The sequence below is a fragment of the Aplysia californica genome, unplaced genomic scaffold (assembly GCF_000002075.1).
Source record: "Aplysia californica isolate F4 #8 unplaced genomic scaffold, AplCal3.0 scaffold00367, whole genome shotgun sequence".
Taxonomy (NCBI): Eukaryota; Metazoa; Mollusca; class Gastropoda; order Aplysiida; family Aplysiidae; genus Aplysia; species Aplysia californica.
Genome location: NW_004797637.1, coordinates 148,135 through 166,263, shown reverse-complemented (window position 1 = coordinate 166,263; position 18,129 = coordinate 148,135). Strand labels below are relative to the sequence as shown.

Genomic DNA, 18,129 nt, shown 5'->3' with positions numbered 1-18,129 from the left:
CTTGTATGGCCAATCAAAAACATTCTTATGTGTGGATTTTATGGAAAAACTGATTAAAGGCAAGAAAAATGTAAATTTGCAGTTTCCAAGGAATTTTGAGCTATGAAAGTCACCAAACTTTGGCGGCCATTATCTTGCTTATTTTACTGATGAAAGCTGGCGACCCCGCCTCCTTCAATGGCAAATATCTCAACTTCTATTCAAGATAAATGGTTATTTTTTAAATCAAATACAGGGCAAATGAACAAACCTTTAAAATGATACCAATAACTCCATTTACCCTAAAATTGACGAGTGCTTGATTCCGCTGCGTCGTGACATATATTTTTTGGAACTCAAGAATTTCTGGCTATTGTATCCTGTTGAAAATGTTATCTTTGTGTGGATTTGAAATTTTTTAACAGATCTAAATGGTTAGTGATGCTTGGTACTGATAAGTAAGCACACCTGCCACTCATCCCGATTTAATCGGGATATCCCGAATTTTTGCCCCAAATCTCAAGCATCCCGATTTTCCTGATTTCGATCGCCAGTATCCTGATTTTTTGTTGTTGCGTCCGATTTTTAGAAAGAATATAAAAAGTTCTGCAATCTCTTTTGCTTGTAAGCACCGATTGGATTTTTTATCGGCAGGAACTTGGAACGCTACTTTCTAAAGGATCTATGCCGAATCTAGTAGATGACTCACGCACGTTATTTCAACTAAAATCAACGTAGTATCGATTTTGAATTCCGACATGGATACGCTCAAGATCTACTTTCGCGTTTATAACCCAGAATTCTCCGATGGTGTCCTGGTTACTGTAACAATTATGATATGGGCCTATGAATAATCTATTTGTTGTTCTGCCGGTGCTTTAAAAGCTAGCCTCGTTTGAGTTCTGGTTAGTCGGGCCCATCATCAAGACCTGTCAGTGGAACTTTCAAACGCTCATTCGCATCACTTGACATGACCTCGTACGTGTGAGTAGCACGTGTGTCGGGGACCGTCGGCTGTCGGAGTCAACAAAGTTCATTCACACCGGTCGCATTGGTCGAGGTGGTTTTCGGGACTTAACCAGTGTGGACGAGGGGGGGAGGGGGTGGGGGTATTGTTTTGACACTTGGGCTTTAAATGCGTGCCGTGATACATGTACTAATTGAGGATAAAGGAATTTTTAAAAAGAAAGAAATGAACAACTTTGGCGCGATCTTTTTTTCCGGGGGAGGGGGTTATTGTTTTTCGGGTTAAATTTAATACACATGTACATGTATTATATGTCTTCCTTCTATTTGTAGAAACACTGACATCTAAACACACACATTTATAATCGCTGATCTCCTCCAGCCATTCACGGGGGTCAACAGGAGCTGAGGAGGACACAGTGTCCAGCTGAAAAATGAAGATACTCGACGAAAAGACTTTCTTTCGCCTATTTAATTTCACATGCTTTTTTCACATTCAACGAAGAGGATCCAGCCAATATTACTTTATTAGGCTATCAAAGAAATCCGAACACAGACAAAGATTGATTTCTTTTAAATCGAAAAGAAAAAAAGAACACAAAGAAAACAAGAGAAGAGATATTAGTAAAACCACTAGTTTTATTTTCCAACACACATAAATCATACTTAGCATCTACCAGTATAAGATTAAAAACAAGTAAAAATTAAATCTCCTTAGTAAATTTTAATAATAAAAAATCTAAATAACTTATATTAGACTGTCTTCAAATTTAAATACTTCTACAAATGCAATAAAATAATAATATGACATGCCTTCTGTACTCCTTTTGCCGTTCACATAGTTCAGTCAACCTACCACATAACAATATTTGCTACTAAAACATAGAGGAAATTTAAAAGGAGATACACTTAAGCATCTCTTTCCAAACAAACATAAAAACTATTTTTTAAAATGGCTGGTGAACCTAAATATGAAAGTACTGCAAGAAATCTAGATCTATCTTACCTATAATATCTTACAAAATCAAAACCTCACTTCTGCAAGCCTTTTTGCAGGGAGTTGGTAGGCACCGTCCTCATTTTACTACCCTCCTTCTCTTTGATGTTTGTTACTCTCTTGCGATTCTTATCATCAGTACTTAAATGATCGGGAGTGATGCAAGAGCTGTAAAACCACTATCAAACTAAGCCAAAATGTGTTTTACTTTCTACCCACACATTTCAAGTGGGAGGTGTAATGAACATAGTGAACATAACGAAAATAATTTGCCAGTTTTATTCTTATCTCCCGTTTCTCTGTTGCTTCTTAGATTTTATTTCCCATCTACATTATTATTTTTACTTGTGCTTTTCCATTTTCTGCTGCCACAGAGTGTCAAGGGGAGATGCAGTTTTCTATGGTTAGGACACCAGCAGCTCTTTCAATTGAGACGTAGTTTCTCAGGGTTCCTTTGACTCCCTCTATCCATCTTTTGTGTGGCCTACCTCTTCCTTTGTAGCTTAAGTACTTAGTGTTAGTTGTAGCCTCTCGAAGTTGGCCGACTAGGTAATCATAACAGGTGGCCAAACCACTTTTCTCTGGCAACATCTGCTCTTAGTCTGAGTCTTACATCTCAGCCTGTCTTTTCTTGTGAAGATTAGGGTTTTGCAGAGACATTATTTTTAATCTCATAAGCAGAATTTTGCTTACGTGCGTTTTACTTAACCTGACATCATTGGTAGCATACTGTTGGTATGATCATTTACTGCATTTTGAAAACTTACATATTTATGGACCATATTGGTTTGGGCACTAATGATCAGACACAACATTTTTGTTGCTGAATTAGTAGTTATTTGATTTCTTACTTTACACTTTGCTTTATTCAACTTTTTTAAGACAACTATGTTTGTCGTAACATAGGCCATAAAGAAGACAAACAAAAATGTTTAACTTAACTAGATTATATTGCAGTCAGTAGGCCTAATAATAGTATACAGTGGAACTCGGATTTAACGAGCTCGGATTCATCCGAGATGAGATAGATTCCCTGTTTTTTTCCTTCTTTGAAATCAATAAAAGTAACCCGGATTCAACGAGCACTTAAAATCAGCTCGGATTCAACGAGGTCGCTTCCAGGGTGAACAGCCCCCGCAGACGTGGCTTCGCTAATTTTTCTCCCAGAACGAACTTTATCTATTCCCGGAAACCATCCATTGCCCCTACATCGTGAACAATTATTCACTTTGCCGATTGCATGCGACCAATCAGCGGCCTTTTAAAAGATCAACGCATGCGTTGTTCGCACGCGCACGTGTCTACTCTGGCATGTGTCGGGGTCGGATGGGCGGCCTTCACACTTGTGGCTGTGTGTGCCTGTCGGGGAGGGGGGGCACTGGCGGTCCGGGCGTTGAACGTCGCATATATATATACAAACGCATCAGTCTTTTTTTCCCCCCGGTAACTGATCATTATTACAATAATGAGCTAGTCTTGACGTAGATCTACCTAATGAATTGTGCGCTGGTCTATAGAATCAAAAGTTGCCGTATGCTAGTCTCTACACAGCAACACAACTTTTTCTTGGTAACAATCGAGATGACACAGGCGTGTGCATTTGAACGAATCGTTCTTTTTTTTTTTACACAGCTCATAATATGCAGGCATTGCAGGAACAACTTGTGACTTCTCTTTATACATTACTTGCTCAGTGCCTGTAATTATCTACACAAAACCTCGTGTTTACTATAACGAACACTCGGATTCAACGAGGTTTTAGGTCAGGCCCGGCGACCTCGTTGAATCCGAGTTCCACTGTAGCAGTAATAGGTAGGGAATGGCCTAAAGACACTTCAGTCAGTAGCACTGCCCTGGTGGGGGGGGGGGGGGGGGAACTGGTTTGTTTGACATACTGTCATTTTGAAAGTATTAAATAGTTTGAACCACAAACATACCAGCATTTCCTATAACACTATAACCATTTAATATATGGAGATCATCATACAAATAACAAAGAGTGTGGCCAAGAACAATATTACTTTTTCATTAGCAATGATAATTGAAGTATGTGAGAGAAGTACTATTAAAAATACACATGAAGCAGGCAGTAATACATTCTCACAGATACATATCTTCAAAGAGCATTCTTTTGTGAGACTCAGAACTCTAATTGTCAACAAAGTACAACAGAATCATCACAGACATAACAACAAATAAACATAAACCATATAAGAATTATTTAAATATTACTATATCATTATTGCAACTGGTAAAAAAACCCACACATGCATGACATTAAAGTAGAATCTATTACGTAAATGTCATCCCCCATGACCTGCAAGATGATCCCAGCTCACGACTTTGTGTATTTCACACTACATTTGCATGCAAGTTCTTCATGACAAAAGGGACCATGAGTAGATGTGGAACTGTATCGATACAATGACCCATTTAACACAGTAAGTTCATTTAAAAAGCAGGGCCTCTAATTTAAATGTCCAACTTTAAAAAGACTAAGCATCGTGGTAAGAGTGCTATGAAAACTCCTCTAACAATCCCAAGTTCAGGAATGCCAGGTTGGACATTTGAACCAGGGACACCTCCACCACAGGCAGACTGTTATCATTATATCCAGTGCAAAGGCAGCACACAACTCACCAAGCCTTGGTAAAAATGAATGAAAACAGATAGTATCGTATGCACATCACATGTACACCTTAATATTAATATTGTATAATTTTAAGGGGGCTGGATCAAAAAACAAAGATAACCATGAATGGGTTTCAAAGCAGAACCAAATTCGCGGACAGATGCCGATCTTTGGTCTGAAAGTGCAGCAATCTGCGGCTTACACTGTATGCTTTCCGGGAATCTGAAAATGTTTCTGAATCATGCTTTAGGATCTGTTGGGGGTAATGATAGTTGTAAAGTGCATAGGGCGCTTGTTGCAGAGCATTATATAAATGCAAATATTATTATTGATCACAAACCTGGTCAGAAAGGTCTGGTGTGGAATCTTGACAGGATTCACAACAACAATTCAAAATAAAAAAGCAAAATAAAATATTACAAGCCACAGGAATTGCTCACAACAACAGGAATGTCCAGGGCACCGGGCAGAGACCTAAATGAATGAGAAAAAAAGCAGTTTGGATCCCAGTCTGATTCAAAAATGAATTTATGCATTATCCGGGGAGAAACAACCCCCACACATTAAGAGTTTTACGCTACCATCATCACAGCTAAGAAAATTTGGGAAGCGGGCTGCTTCCCCCCTGCTTGTCAGGACCATCCCATGCTGAGTGAGATACAACATCCCATGCTGAGTGAGATACAACATCCCAGCAGACTGAGTGAGATACAACACCCCATGCTGAGGGAGATACAACATCCCATGCTGAGGGAGATACAACATCCCATGCTGAGGGAGATACAACATCCCAGCAGACTGAGTGAGATACAACATCCCATGCTGAGGGAGATACAACATCCCATGCTGAGGGAGATACAACATCCCATGCTGAGGGAGATACAACATCCCAGCAGACTGAGTGAGATACAACATCCTAGCAGACTGAGTGAGATACAACATCCCAGCAGACTGAGTGAGATACAACATCCCAGCAGACTGAGTGAGAGACAACATCCCAGCAGACTGAGTGAGATACAATATCCCAGCAGACTGAGGGAGATACTCTATAAAAAAACTTTCTTCCTTGAGAAACAAAATCATGTCTTCTGCGTGTGATAGCAAAGTGCTTAACCGCTACACCACAAATATCAGTTCCTTCAGTGGACAGAAATAGAACCAAGCGTACAGAAATTAACAATAAAAACAGTAGGTGTATTTTTCATAAAAATACATTTATAAAAGTTCAATGGTTTCTCAGCAATAATTCTCTTAATTGATGAAAATGTTGATCACATTCGTGACGTTTCACTGAACAAGCATCAATACAAAAATTCTCCAAAGGTCGCACAGGACCTGAGCTAAGCAATAAATAAGAGGCAGCATGGTGAAATCAGGTGCTTATCAAAATATAGAAAGTTAAGAAACTGGCATTTTTACGCAGATTTGGGAATTTTAAACGAATTTTTGTTTTTTGGTTCAACACCTTTCATGCCCAATATAGAACACATTTCTGTGAGTAATTTACTGAAATACGTTGATCAAAGGCATAAATGATGTAAATTATCCGTATCCACAGACTCTCAAGCTAGGGAAATAACTCACCTTTGGCGGCCATTTTCTCACTAATTTTACCTCTGAAACCAGGCGACCCACACCACCTTCAATCCCCAATGTCTTGACTTGTATCCAAGATAAATGGATATTTTTTCATCACAAAAAAGTCAAATGGACAGGCTTTAAGAGGAAACCAATAACTCCATAAGCCCCACAATTGATGAGCCCATGATTCCACCGCATCATGACACATGTGCATAATATGAAAGACAAATCAACAATGTTTATGCAAATAAAAAAAACCTTATTACAGAAATAATCAGATCCCAAACAATTTCAGGGCCACTAACTCAACTACATTTTCCTCATTAACTATTTTCACATACCGATTATTTTAACTCTTTGAGATCACATAATATAACAAACCCGTTAGCTGAAACAAAAGTGGTCTTTGTCGACATTTGAAATACACGCAAGCAGTCAACACATCTAACAAACATCTGACAGATGGTCATCTACAAACAAAACGGGGAAAAATTATACACCAGTCAACAGGGGATCTATCATCTATATAAATATCTGAAGTCCTCGATGCCTTTACCAAATAGATCCCTTTGAGAATGGAACTCTCTCTGACTCACAAGAGATAAAAAAATTAGAATATGCAGAAGTCCACTTGGAAGCCTGTTTATATTTTTCTTTTTGGTGAGAGAAAATTCCACTCTATCGTCAAAACTAGTCATAAAACCAGCAGAGATTCTTGAAATCATCAGGAATGCAGATCCTAAGATAGTTTTGAATTTTTGGAGACAGAAGGCAAAAAACTTCAGGAGGAGATTTGGACTGATATTTCAGAAGCATCACTGAACAGAGATATCAACACTTGCACAAAACAGAGATTCAGGCTTAAATCCACATCCAGGATAAAAGAAATCAAACCATTTTCATTAAAAATTGTTGTCATTTGATCAAAGATGAGCACATTCAAAATTGATGAAAGAAAACAAACAAAAAAGTCACAGATTCTGAATATTAGAATAAATATAGAATGTAAAACGGTGTTTTGAGCCCCCGTGGAAACAATATAATTCAGGAAGCAAGCCAACCCAGGCTGAGATTGACACAATGTCCGAGCAGAAAGGTCTAAGATATTCAAGAAAAATTTTCCCCACATAGAAATCAAACCCAGGTCCTCTGTGAGAGACAGTGAAGTGCCTAGCAACTACACCACAGATGCCGGCCTGCTTCTCTTTTTTAGTTTTAGTAGAAGTTTTACGGCGCTCGTCACTGCATAAAGTCATATGAGCGCCAAGGGGTGGATGTCAACAGAGAAGTCCTTACAGGGAATCAGACTTAGACTGCTCACCTCTCTAGCTTCAGCAGCACAAAGTCTGCTTCGACTATCAAGGCACCCCGGAAATAGTGGGTCACAAAAGTGTGACAAACATACAAAAAAAGTAGAGGAAAATGACGATAGTAAGGATTAAGAAAGAAAAACCAGCAGTTCCCTGTTGTAGTTCAGGCACAGTTATGAGCATGACATTGTTAGATCAGCCCATTTACAATTCTACTGTGCACTAGAACGAGAAATGTCCCCATTTTGGGAATGGCCTAAAGACACTTCAGTCAGTGGCACCGCCCTGGGGGGTCCGCTTTCTCTGTTCTCTTGAGTCACATAAATGTCAAAATAGTACAATAAAAGAACAATGTAAGCAGATCAAGGGTTTGGTTTCAAAGGGTACATATAATCAAAAACCCATATGTAATACACTAGCCGAGTACATCATAAAGAAAATAGGAGCACACTCCACAAGCATGAGGTACAGCTTGTATGAACCCAGCTTTTCAACATTTCTGCAGGTGTCTTTAGAACACCTCAAAATGGGAAGATAGCTTAGATTTATGAACAATATATTATTGTCAAAGTATAAAATCCTGATACAAAAATGTCCAACTTGACGAAAACATAAGCTTGTAAAAATTCCAGAAGACAGATATATAATTGCAACAGCACTGAGTATGATGGTAGGGAACACCCAAGAAAGAAAATGATGGGACTTCCATAAACATAACAAAGCTCACAGGCCTTAATACATTCCGCAATATATACTGGACCTTTTGTCCCCAAGCACAAACTCTTATAATACTGGTGTTTTGAGGGCATTGTACAGAACATCGGAATAAAACTTCAAAAGTGTTGGTTTAAGATAAAATTCTAAAATAAAAGAGAAAAGGGTACACACAAACAAAAATCTATGTTGAATAGGATGGTATGCCTAGACATCATTCTACATCAGAAATCGCTTTTAAAATAATTAATTGAAAATAAGTTAAAATATCATACTATTCGCACCTTGCATGAAGTTTCCCCTCTTTAGAGATGGCATGCTAGAATTATTACAAGGACAAAAGTAGTTCATTCTGTCTCTTCTACATCTTCCCTAAGATTGTACATGAGTTACGAAAGCATTCTGTACAAGTAACCAGCAAACAAATAAACAACAGAAGCTTTGTGCCTTTAAGTTCAGGAAAACAAAACTTTATTGTTTCATTCACATCACAATGTTTTGACTGATGGGAAAAGTCAATCGGCCTTTGCAATAACATAAAACCTATGGTGTGATCACAGATGAACAAACAAATGAGTGTTGCTAAACGATAAACTTGTGCATGGCGCGGTTCAGTGAACAACACCAAAAAAAAAGGTTCACTCAGCTGTTGTGGGAAACCACTACAAAAAATGTAGTTAGTATCCATCCAGTTTGAGCTGCGTGATTCAGATCTAACATAAAAGAGGCAGGCGAGTTCTCAATTGAGTGAGGAAAAAGCACAGCTCATACATCAAAACTGAAAGAAAATCATCCGGTTACAAATTGCACTCTTACACACATTAAGTATTTTATTAAAAACAGTTGGTCGAGAACAAAAGCAAAACCCTCAAGAACAATTTTGGACATAATCGTCTTGCCACTTCAATATCCCATTTTTTTTAGTGCAGCAACTTAGACGTCATTCAGGAGCATTGATTGTCACATGGATTTGTCTCATACCAAGCAATTCTCTTCAGTCTGGAGCACACTTTAAGCACTTAATCTTCAAAAATCTAGGTGTTAAAAAAAGGTAAACATCATAGAAAAAACTATTACATTATTTCCAAGACCAGTTAGTTCAGCATTTAATACAAGTGTAATCGACAACCAACATATTTCATCCAAGGGATGCTCGTAAAACAACTGTTCAGATGACAAGGCCAGCGGAAGACCCTTTGTTAACTATATCTTGTTGCAGGCTCATGCCGGACTAGAATAAGGTCAGATCAACACAATGGCTGTAAGCCGCATTAGGATGCAGTAGTCCATAAAGATTAATATCTGACCATGCACAACATAAATTGTTTTGACAAGCCTCGTCATCACAAGGAGCAGAGATAACATGTTCAACAAAAATTAACACTTTTACATGGACACGCTTTTTTAAAACATTCGAGCAGAGAAAGAAGTAGCCTACCATGATTGCTCATGCTAATTTCAGATCTGGCACTTGAGGAAAAAGAACGTGGACACAAATCTCAAATTTCTTAGAGTTCGTTTAAGTCATTACAAACTTTGACCTCTGCCATCCCTTAAAAATAGCACATTCATTCCTTCTCTTTTCTTTTTCTTTGTTTTCTCCTCCTTCACGAAAAAATCTTAAAAGAAAATACGCATAGCATTTTGACTATTTCAATGTCAATTCGTTACATTTCATTGATATGGTATAAACTCCCCTGAAAGACATTTCCTTCTGAACTGCACACCGTCCTAATCTGGGTCATCATTTCTTTCACTGTACTCTTTTGCCTTCATTTTTACATATTACACATTCAGGTCTACTTTATTACATTAAAATAGTCTGGTAAAAGCCTCTCTCTCAACACAAACTCCAAATCTGCTCTAACAGCACAACCGTGGAAACTACTGTGACATAAAAAGAGTTAATCTAAAAATTATATGTAATCAGCCGAATTACCAAACTCATTATCAGTCTTCACATCAGCACATCAGGTCAGTTCAGCATACTTGGGGTGTGGGCAGCAGCGGCAGGGGAGACCACCTATGTTCCTCCTTCACCGTTGCTGTCCTTGGCGGTGCCATTGACGACACCACTAATCAGGGGCATAAGGTCATCATAACCTAATTTCTGCGCAATAATGGCAGGCGTGTTGCCAAACACATCCTCCACATCCACGGACGCTCCACCCTTGATAAGCAGACTGGCCACTTCTTTTTTATCCAAGCTGATAGCCTGAGAGATCAATCGGATGAAAGGGAATTTGTTAATTATATCACAAGGACACTTTAACCGCTTTGTGACAGCTCCCGTACCCCGCACAGTGAACTTTGTAACCCAAGATGCCATCTCCCTGAACAATGCACATGCTCAAAAGCACCATACAGAATTCTATTTCTATAAAACTATTCTACAATAGCTTTGACGGAATTTTATGGAAAAATAATGAAAGATTCGAAATCTCATATAAAAAAACGCATGAATCTTGTATATCTTTAATTTTGATTGAAACCACAAAATGAATGAAACTGCTCACCATCCTAGCTACAAAAATTTAGATGTAGTAGTAAAAGTAGAAAAATCCTACTTTACTATCTATTTGATAAATTTAAAAAAAATTGATATTTTGTGGTTAGCCAGTCTTATTACTATGGCGATGATAGATGATATTTTCCCTCCTTATTCAACGTCAGATCTCCCCTTCCTGTTCTAGCACTGGCTCACGTTGATATTTTCACCACAATTATACAAAGAACAAGGAGGAGGTGTGGGAAGAAGGAGAGGAAGAGGAGGAGGAGGAGGAGGAGGTGAAGAAGAAGTAGAAAAAGAGCACCACCAACAACGTTTAAATAACCGAAAAGGAAAAGAAAAGAAGAATTCTTACCACATGGAGCGGGGTCCTCTGGTCATAGTCATACCAGTTGGGTTTTGCCCCTCCCAGCAGCCACATCTCCACAGCCTTGATGTCACCTTTTGCCACAGCACTGGATCATACATGGGGGTAAAAAAGGGAGGGAGGGGGGGGGGGACATTCAAAGTTTTATGATGGATGGTTGGTGGATACTATACGGTTTGTTCCTTCTTTTAGAGCAGACATCTTATCGAATTTATCTCTCCTCCTTCCTTTCTTTGAATGTTACTCTCTAGTAATACAGGTAATATTTCACACTTACATGACCTATTTGTGTAGCAGGTCCTGTAAAACTCATTTTAAAAATAAACTAAATTCAGGTGTATTTTATGCCAACGCCACATCCACTCAATTTACATTATTTAGAAGGTGGACTACAACCCTGCTAGTCAGGGTCAACCCAGACTAAGAAGGATACCAGATCCCAGAAGAAAGAGTAAGATACTCAATAAAAATTCTCTCCACTCAGGAATTGAACTCCAGTCTCCTGCATAAGACAGTTAAATGCCTAACTGCTGCACCACAAATGGTGGTCTAGAATAAGTGATTAAGCGTTAAATAAAATACAACCGATTAATGGAGCTGACCATCTTCATGTCCTCTTTTCGTTTTTTTGTAGTTCTGAAACATCATTGTATTTCCTTCATCACGTTATCATAGCAATGATTGTCTGGTAAGAATAAGCTCAGGAACATGGCATCCGAAAAAAGAATACGAGACAAAAAGAAAAAACAAAAGCTTCCTGTTTGATGAGATTGGATATGTGAACCAGGATCATTCATGTCACAGTTAAGTGTGAAATAAAGAAAGAGCCCACAAGATTTGGCTACTGTAATCTAAGAGAAAAAGAAATACACAGCACTATGAAAAGACCAGTAAGCATCAGACCATTCTGGAACGTGAGCATCAACAAATCATTTTTGGAATATCTGACTCTGAATTACCATAATGTGCATCATGGAGAAGAATGGCTTAACGACTGAGTAGCCTGCACCACTGGAGGTACTGTGTACACCATTGTTATTGTTTCAGGAAGCAACATCCCTGCACTCCGGACATGTCCATTGATGCTCCGTTGCTCTCTCCAAAATGTTGCCGAGGGTCCTTCTACTGATTGTGCCAGTGCACATCTGGTTGAATGTTTTTCTTATCTTTCCTGCAAGGATGCCAGATTTTCCACTTCCTTTTTTTATTCCCAAAAGCATCATCCTCTCCACGGCAGTACTGGCCTCTGCCTCCCTATCTTCCTCCTCTATCAGCTGGCGAGAGAGACATTTCAGGATCTCGACCCTATCTGGTTGAACCGTATTGTCAAGTAAGGTGGCCTCACCAGCCAATCTGTCGGCTTTTTCATTTCCCCTAACACCTGCATGGCCAGGGCAGAAAATCCATGTGAGTGATCGTATAGGTGTTGGTTCGATAGCTTGAATCCATTTTCTCAGGAAACCTTTTTCGATCCTTCTGAGGGTACACATGGAATCAGTGACAAGAACAGCATGGGTTGTGTGGGGGCGATCTTGGGTCATCCAATCAAGTGCTTTCGTGATGGCTTCAATTTCCATTCGCATACTTGATGTAGCCCTGCTGCAGGCTCCAGATGCACTGTGTATGATTTTATTGTTGGCGAATGCAACAAATCCCCATCCACTTCTCTGGCTATCTCTTTTCACTGAACCATCTGTATAAATTATAGGATCCCCTGCTTTTGAGTTTGTGTCAACAATCTCGTTGATATCGTTCTCGTTGATGGCAGCCGCAACATTTCTTCTGTCTTTGCCCATGCTTATTTTGACCTTGGTGAGGTCCCTGTATTCTCCGGCCACCTGTTCCCATTCTTCGCCTAGTGGTAGGCTCTCAGGTACACAGATTGTTCTCAGGGAATCCTCTGCTTCTGCCATCCAAGATTTTCCTCTCTTGATTCTGACTCTCCTGTAGTCATGAAGTGCTTTGTGAAGTGGATGATCCTTCTTGCCCCTTACACAGAGATACATCTTTGCCTGAGCTATCCTATGGCGTACTCTGATGCCACTTAAACCTAGCAAGTAGCGCATGCACAATATTGGAGTGTCCTTGGTGCAGCCCAGCACTGCTCTCATTGCCTCATTCTGTACTCGATCCAGCTTTGCGATCTGTGTGTCGGACAGCGTGAGACAGCCCAATCCGTAATCAATGACAGACAGGACGACCAGCTGCAACATCAGGAGGAGCACTCTTTGCGGAATCAGAGCGGCCGCCATGGTCTTGATTGCACTAACACCTCGTTTGGCCTTTGTTACCACATGATTCACATGCTTGTTGAAGGATAACGACCTGTCGAAGACGATTCCCAGATACTTCAGCTCTGACTGTCTGTCGATAATCTCATAGTTGCAAGTGATTGGTGGAGTTATGTCTTAGACAATCCTGTTGTTGAGGGAACACCAAAGTACCTGCGCCTTTGAAGGATTGATGACTGCTTCATTTTGGTCGCACCATTTTACTACTGAGTGAAGTCTTTTCTCCATGTTCCTTGCCATTTGAAGTCTGTCATCTCCGTGCTCGTATGCCATTATGTCATCCGCAAAGCTCAGGACACGTCCAGATTCTTTCTGATGCATCGTTACCTGTGCAGTGTACACATTGAAAAGCACAGGAGAGAGGGGGGATCCTTGGGGCAGTCCAGGAGCAATTGATACCGGATCTAAAGTCCATTCACCCTGTCTCAGGGCCATTTTTCTCTTCACCAGGGCTACTGCTACCCATCTCACCAGCCATATGTCTACATCAAATTCCAGGAGGCGGTCGATCAAACGTTTATAGCTGACTCGGTTGTAAGCATCCTCAAGGTCAAGTGCCGTCACAAGTGTTTCCTTCCGTTGCTGAAAGCCTTCAAAGATGTCGTACGCCATGACAGTCGCATTCACTGAGGTTTCTCGATGGGGTCTATAGCTGCCAAGCTCATTTGGCAACAGGGACTTCCTCTCTAAGTGTGCCGATATTCGTCCGGCAACTAGCTTTTCCAAAATTTTCCCATAGGTGTTCTGCATGGCTATCATCCTGTAACCACTGAGAGCCGAGTGGTCTTTTCCTGGTTTGGGGATTGGTATCAACCAGCTGTGCAACCATTCTTCAGGGATTTCACCAGTGCCAATGCTTTTGTTGAAGTCTTTTGTTATTCCTTCAATCATCTCATCATCTGCCTCTTTCATGTGGCAATATCTTACACCATCCAGCCCTCCAGCACTGTCCTTGGCATGTTTTATCGTTCTGGAAACCTCTTCTGTAGATATCACATCCTCAACGTTCTGGAAACTGCGAAAGTAGATGTGTGGACAGGGTCACTCAAAAACCACTGTGAATGTGAAGGACGAGTCAGGAAAGACACTCCAAACTGATGAGGAGAAAGGTAGGGCTTTCTTGGACCGATTCATCCATCAAACACACCAGGGAAATATTGACTCAAGAAAGGAAGTTGAAAGAGATATTTCTAGAGTGCTGACACCAAAAATGTATGCAAACTGTGTACACCAACACGAACCTACTGAACAAGGAAAGACTACATCAAATACAAGACCAGTGTCTTTGGTGTTGTAACAGTTAAGCTCTTCATCTTAAATGCAGAAGACGAGAGTTCAATTTTCAGTAGGAAAAAATGTAAATTATTAACAACAGACATCAAATCTCAGACCTGCACATTCTCACTGCCACTTGGCCCTCTGGGAGAGGTATGCTGGATCCAGTCTTAATCAACAACCTGATGATGTCTGGGTGGCCTCCCTCTATAGCATCAATCTGTGAGAACAATGTGACATGCACTTCTTAATTTTTAGATGTCATTTATGGAGAATAGTATGTCTCAACAATAACAGAGAAAAGCTTGTTTGAGTAAAGAAAAGCAATGGCGCTCATATGACCTTATGCAGTTGCGAGCGCGGTAAACCCTTACTAAAACTGAAAGAAAAGCACGTTGAAAATGTATACATCATGTAGTAGCGGCAGGGGGAAAAGCTTGTTTGAGTTTTTAAAAAGCGTATTGACAAAATCACAGTCCATAAGTGCTGGGGAGAAAGCAAACAAGACAAATAGGAACAATATAGGGAAGGAACAGAAGTAGCACCTTGGGGTGGCGCCTTCCAACCAATGAAAGAAATGAAAACATAGATCTCTAGAACACAACAGATAATTACAGACAGATGTCATTCACCTGCCATGTATCAATGTTAATTTTAAAATCTTCCACACAGCATTCCACAATCGCCCAAATCAATTTCTGGGGGTTACCAAAATCTTGTGAGATCATTTTTTTCCAAGTTTTTAATTGAAAAATCACAGAAATACTGTATTCACGGTTTAAATCTGGCGATACATTTTTTAAAAACTTTCTCAAAACTTCAAAAGATGACTTATGAAGTTGAGGAATGACTTTGACAAAATGCCATTCCTTTATTTTCAGACATCTTAAAAAAAAAAAAGCCTGTTTTCAGAGAGTGGCTGTTTGAGAGTTGAGCAAAGTGAAGGACATTGACACAATAATGGCCGTTTAGCGCAAGGAAAAACCAAGACAGACAAACAAACACATCCGAGGGAACTAAAGGAGGTAGCAGCTGCCAAAGGTAACAACCTCCAGCCAACCGCACACAGTGGCTCTTACGTTGGTCTTCCCAAAAATCTATGACAATATCAGACACATGTTACACACAGATTTTAACTTGGTTCTAAGAAGGAAGACATCAACTAGACTTTTACCCCGTAAACAATCGTCATCCAGATATCGGCGATCATGGTTCTCCATTCGTTCCTTCGCTCGGATGCTCTTAAAAAAGCTACATTTCTCTGATCTTTACCCATCACCCATTTGTTTAGGTTCCCTTATTAGGTTGCTCTGAGCATACCCCTGCTACGTTAGCCTTCAATTTTGCCAGTGAGAGCTAGATGTTCAAGACCTTTATGTCTATTCAGGTGTCCCAAACACTGCTTTTGTCGTTTCCTGATTGTTTTTAAAAGTGAGCTTCTTAAATTACTACCTCATTTGATTTCTTTTCCTTCCACAATATTCTCAGCAGTCTCCTAAGAAACCATATTTCTGTTGCTTATTTTCACTGTCTTTAGTGATTGTCCAGCATTCACAACCATATAAAACGGTTGACCATAAGTAGTATTTCAAAACTTTCCCTGTAAATACTGCATGAATAAAAATGCAGAACAGAGGGAACGAAAAATAATAGGACATACTAGTGGTGTCTTTCAAGCACCCATATTTTGTACAGATACTTTGCCATCACAAGTAGAATAAGCGAGTTTTTGACTCCCAGGCATTTAAGTCTTTTATCAAGTATCTCTGTTTGCCTGCTGGGAAGTCGTGTGGGAAGTCATGTCCCACCCAGCCCGGGCTGGTCCTGACAAGCAGAGTTGAAGCACCCCACTGGTAGAAGTAAAACAAAAATTAATCAGCAAGCTGTTCAACTGTTTTAAACCCATAGAGCAAAATTTGTCAGGATAGGGAAAAAAACTATTTCACTCTTTAACTAATCATGCATGTATCTACATAATGTACATTTTCTGGCTTTTTTTTTTTACATTTAGAATTTGAATTTGGACAAAATAATTCTTGAGAACATGCAACTGTACCACAGATTAAGAAATTGCAATAAAACACATTAAAAATTTTGGAATTAATATTAGTACATTTGAACAGCTGGCAATCAGATTGACCTACCAGCGGAGTTTCCCCACGGTAATCTTTCTTGTGCACACTGACTCCTTGTCCCAGGAGATAGTGGACCGTGTTGATGTGGCCGTGTCGACAAGCCACATGGAGCGCCGTCCGTCCGTCCTGGTTCTCCATACCCAGGTCACCGCCCTTGGTCAAGAGAGAGACATCAGTGTTAAAAGTTTCATCGTGTGCAACTTGACTTGATGGTTAAGTCACACTGTCTGAAGTCTACACTGAGATACCACTGTCATTTTCTCACCTTGTGTATTGTCACACCTGCAACTAAAAGATATAGTGCTAGTTCCCACAGCTAGAGCTACTAGATTTGTGTATCACTCCGACTGGACTTCGAATAAAGCTATTCTAATTCCTTCTTTTACTTTTCCCCAACTCCAACTGTTCATCACCTAATCTATAACCCTATCCATAGATCTAGCAGCTTCTGGTGAATTTGGTGGGACATTGAAGGAGCTTTAGCCTTCCTAGTTCATTATCAGATCCTTTGAACACTTCAAACATGTTTCATTAATGTCCTTGAGAGGCTATCTCCACTCTAAAAACGACCTCAACTTTGTTTCCGTTCACAGATAAGAGAGTATCGAACACAACTTTACCAAATTTTTAACACAATGAAACAAAAGGGTCAACTGTTGGCTCGCGGCTTCCTGTAGCTTGTAAAAGAAAAACAACAAAGATATTGATCGAGAAAGCCCATCACATTAATACACGCGATCCAGCCACCGGCTCATCCCGTAGATACAAGGGAAAGTGAGTTAATCCATACCTGTCAGGGCTACCTTGGGCTGAGAGGGATACAACGCTCAAAAAGAGATATAAAGAAAACTGTTATAAATGCTCACACAGGAATCGAAAACAGGTCTACTGCATGAGATGGCAAAACATCTACAGATGCCTGTGGTCTGCATCGTACAATACGGGGGGCTTGATAATTTTAAAGAAGACGAAAGACATTTATCACAAATGTGCGAAGATGTGTTTTTCTACATTCTTAACTCACAGAAGATCTGAGTTTCTCCAAAGCTGGGACATCATTTGCTTGAGCCGCTGCACACATCAGGCACGGGTAGATGGCCTCCTTCACTTTGTTCACTTCCTGAAAAAAAAAATACAGCCCAACTGACATCTGTGGAGTAGTGGCTAGACACTGTTGCATACAGAATACATATGTCCAATTCTGTAATTGGGAGGGTTTTTTTGGTATGATGTGATGCTGTACCCCCCTCCCTCCCCTCCCCCTCAGGATAAGAACTAAATCAGAGAAAAAACCAAAATACTAGGAAATATCAATCATAAGCTTCGACCCAAACCTCTCTCTGTCTCCACCCCTACTCTCTTTCTCTCTCCCT

General features: G+C 40.0%; 1 protein-coding gene across 1 annotated transcript in view; it reads right to left on the bottom strand.

The window, feature by feature from the left end:
- Nucleotides 1–8,627: 8,627 nt before the first annotated feature.
- Nucleotides 8,628–18,129, bottom strand: part of LOC101860030 (L-asparaginase) — a gene marked incomplete in the record, with an annotated part of 61,147 nt that continues 51,645 nt past the window's right edge. Inside the window, 5 exon segments of the mRNA XM_035971051.1 lie at nucleotides 8,628–10,394; nucleotides 11,044–11,143; nucleotides 14,738–14,841; nucleotides 16,766–16,909; nucleotides 17,781–17,876. Coding sequence (XP_035826944.1) covers nucleotides 10,203–10,394; nucleotides 11,044–11,143; nucleotides 14,738–14,841; nucleotides 16,766–16,909; nucleotides 17,781–17,876 — 636 coding nt within the window.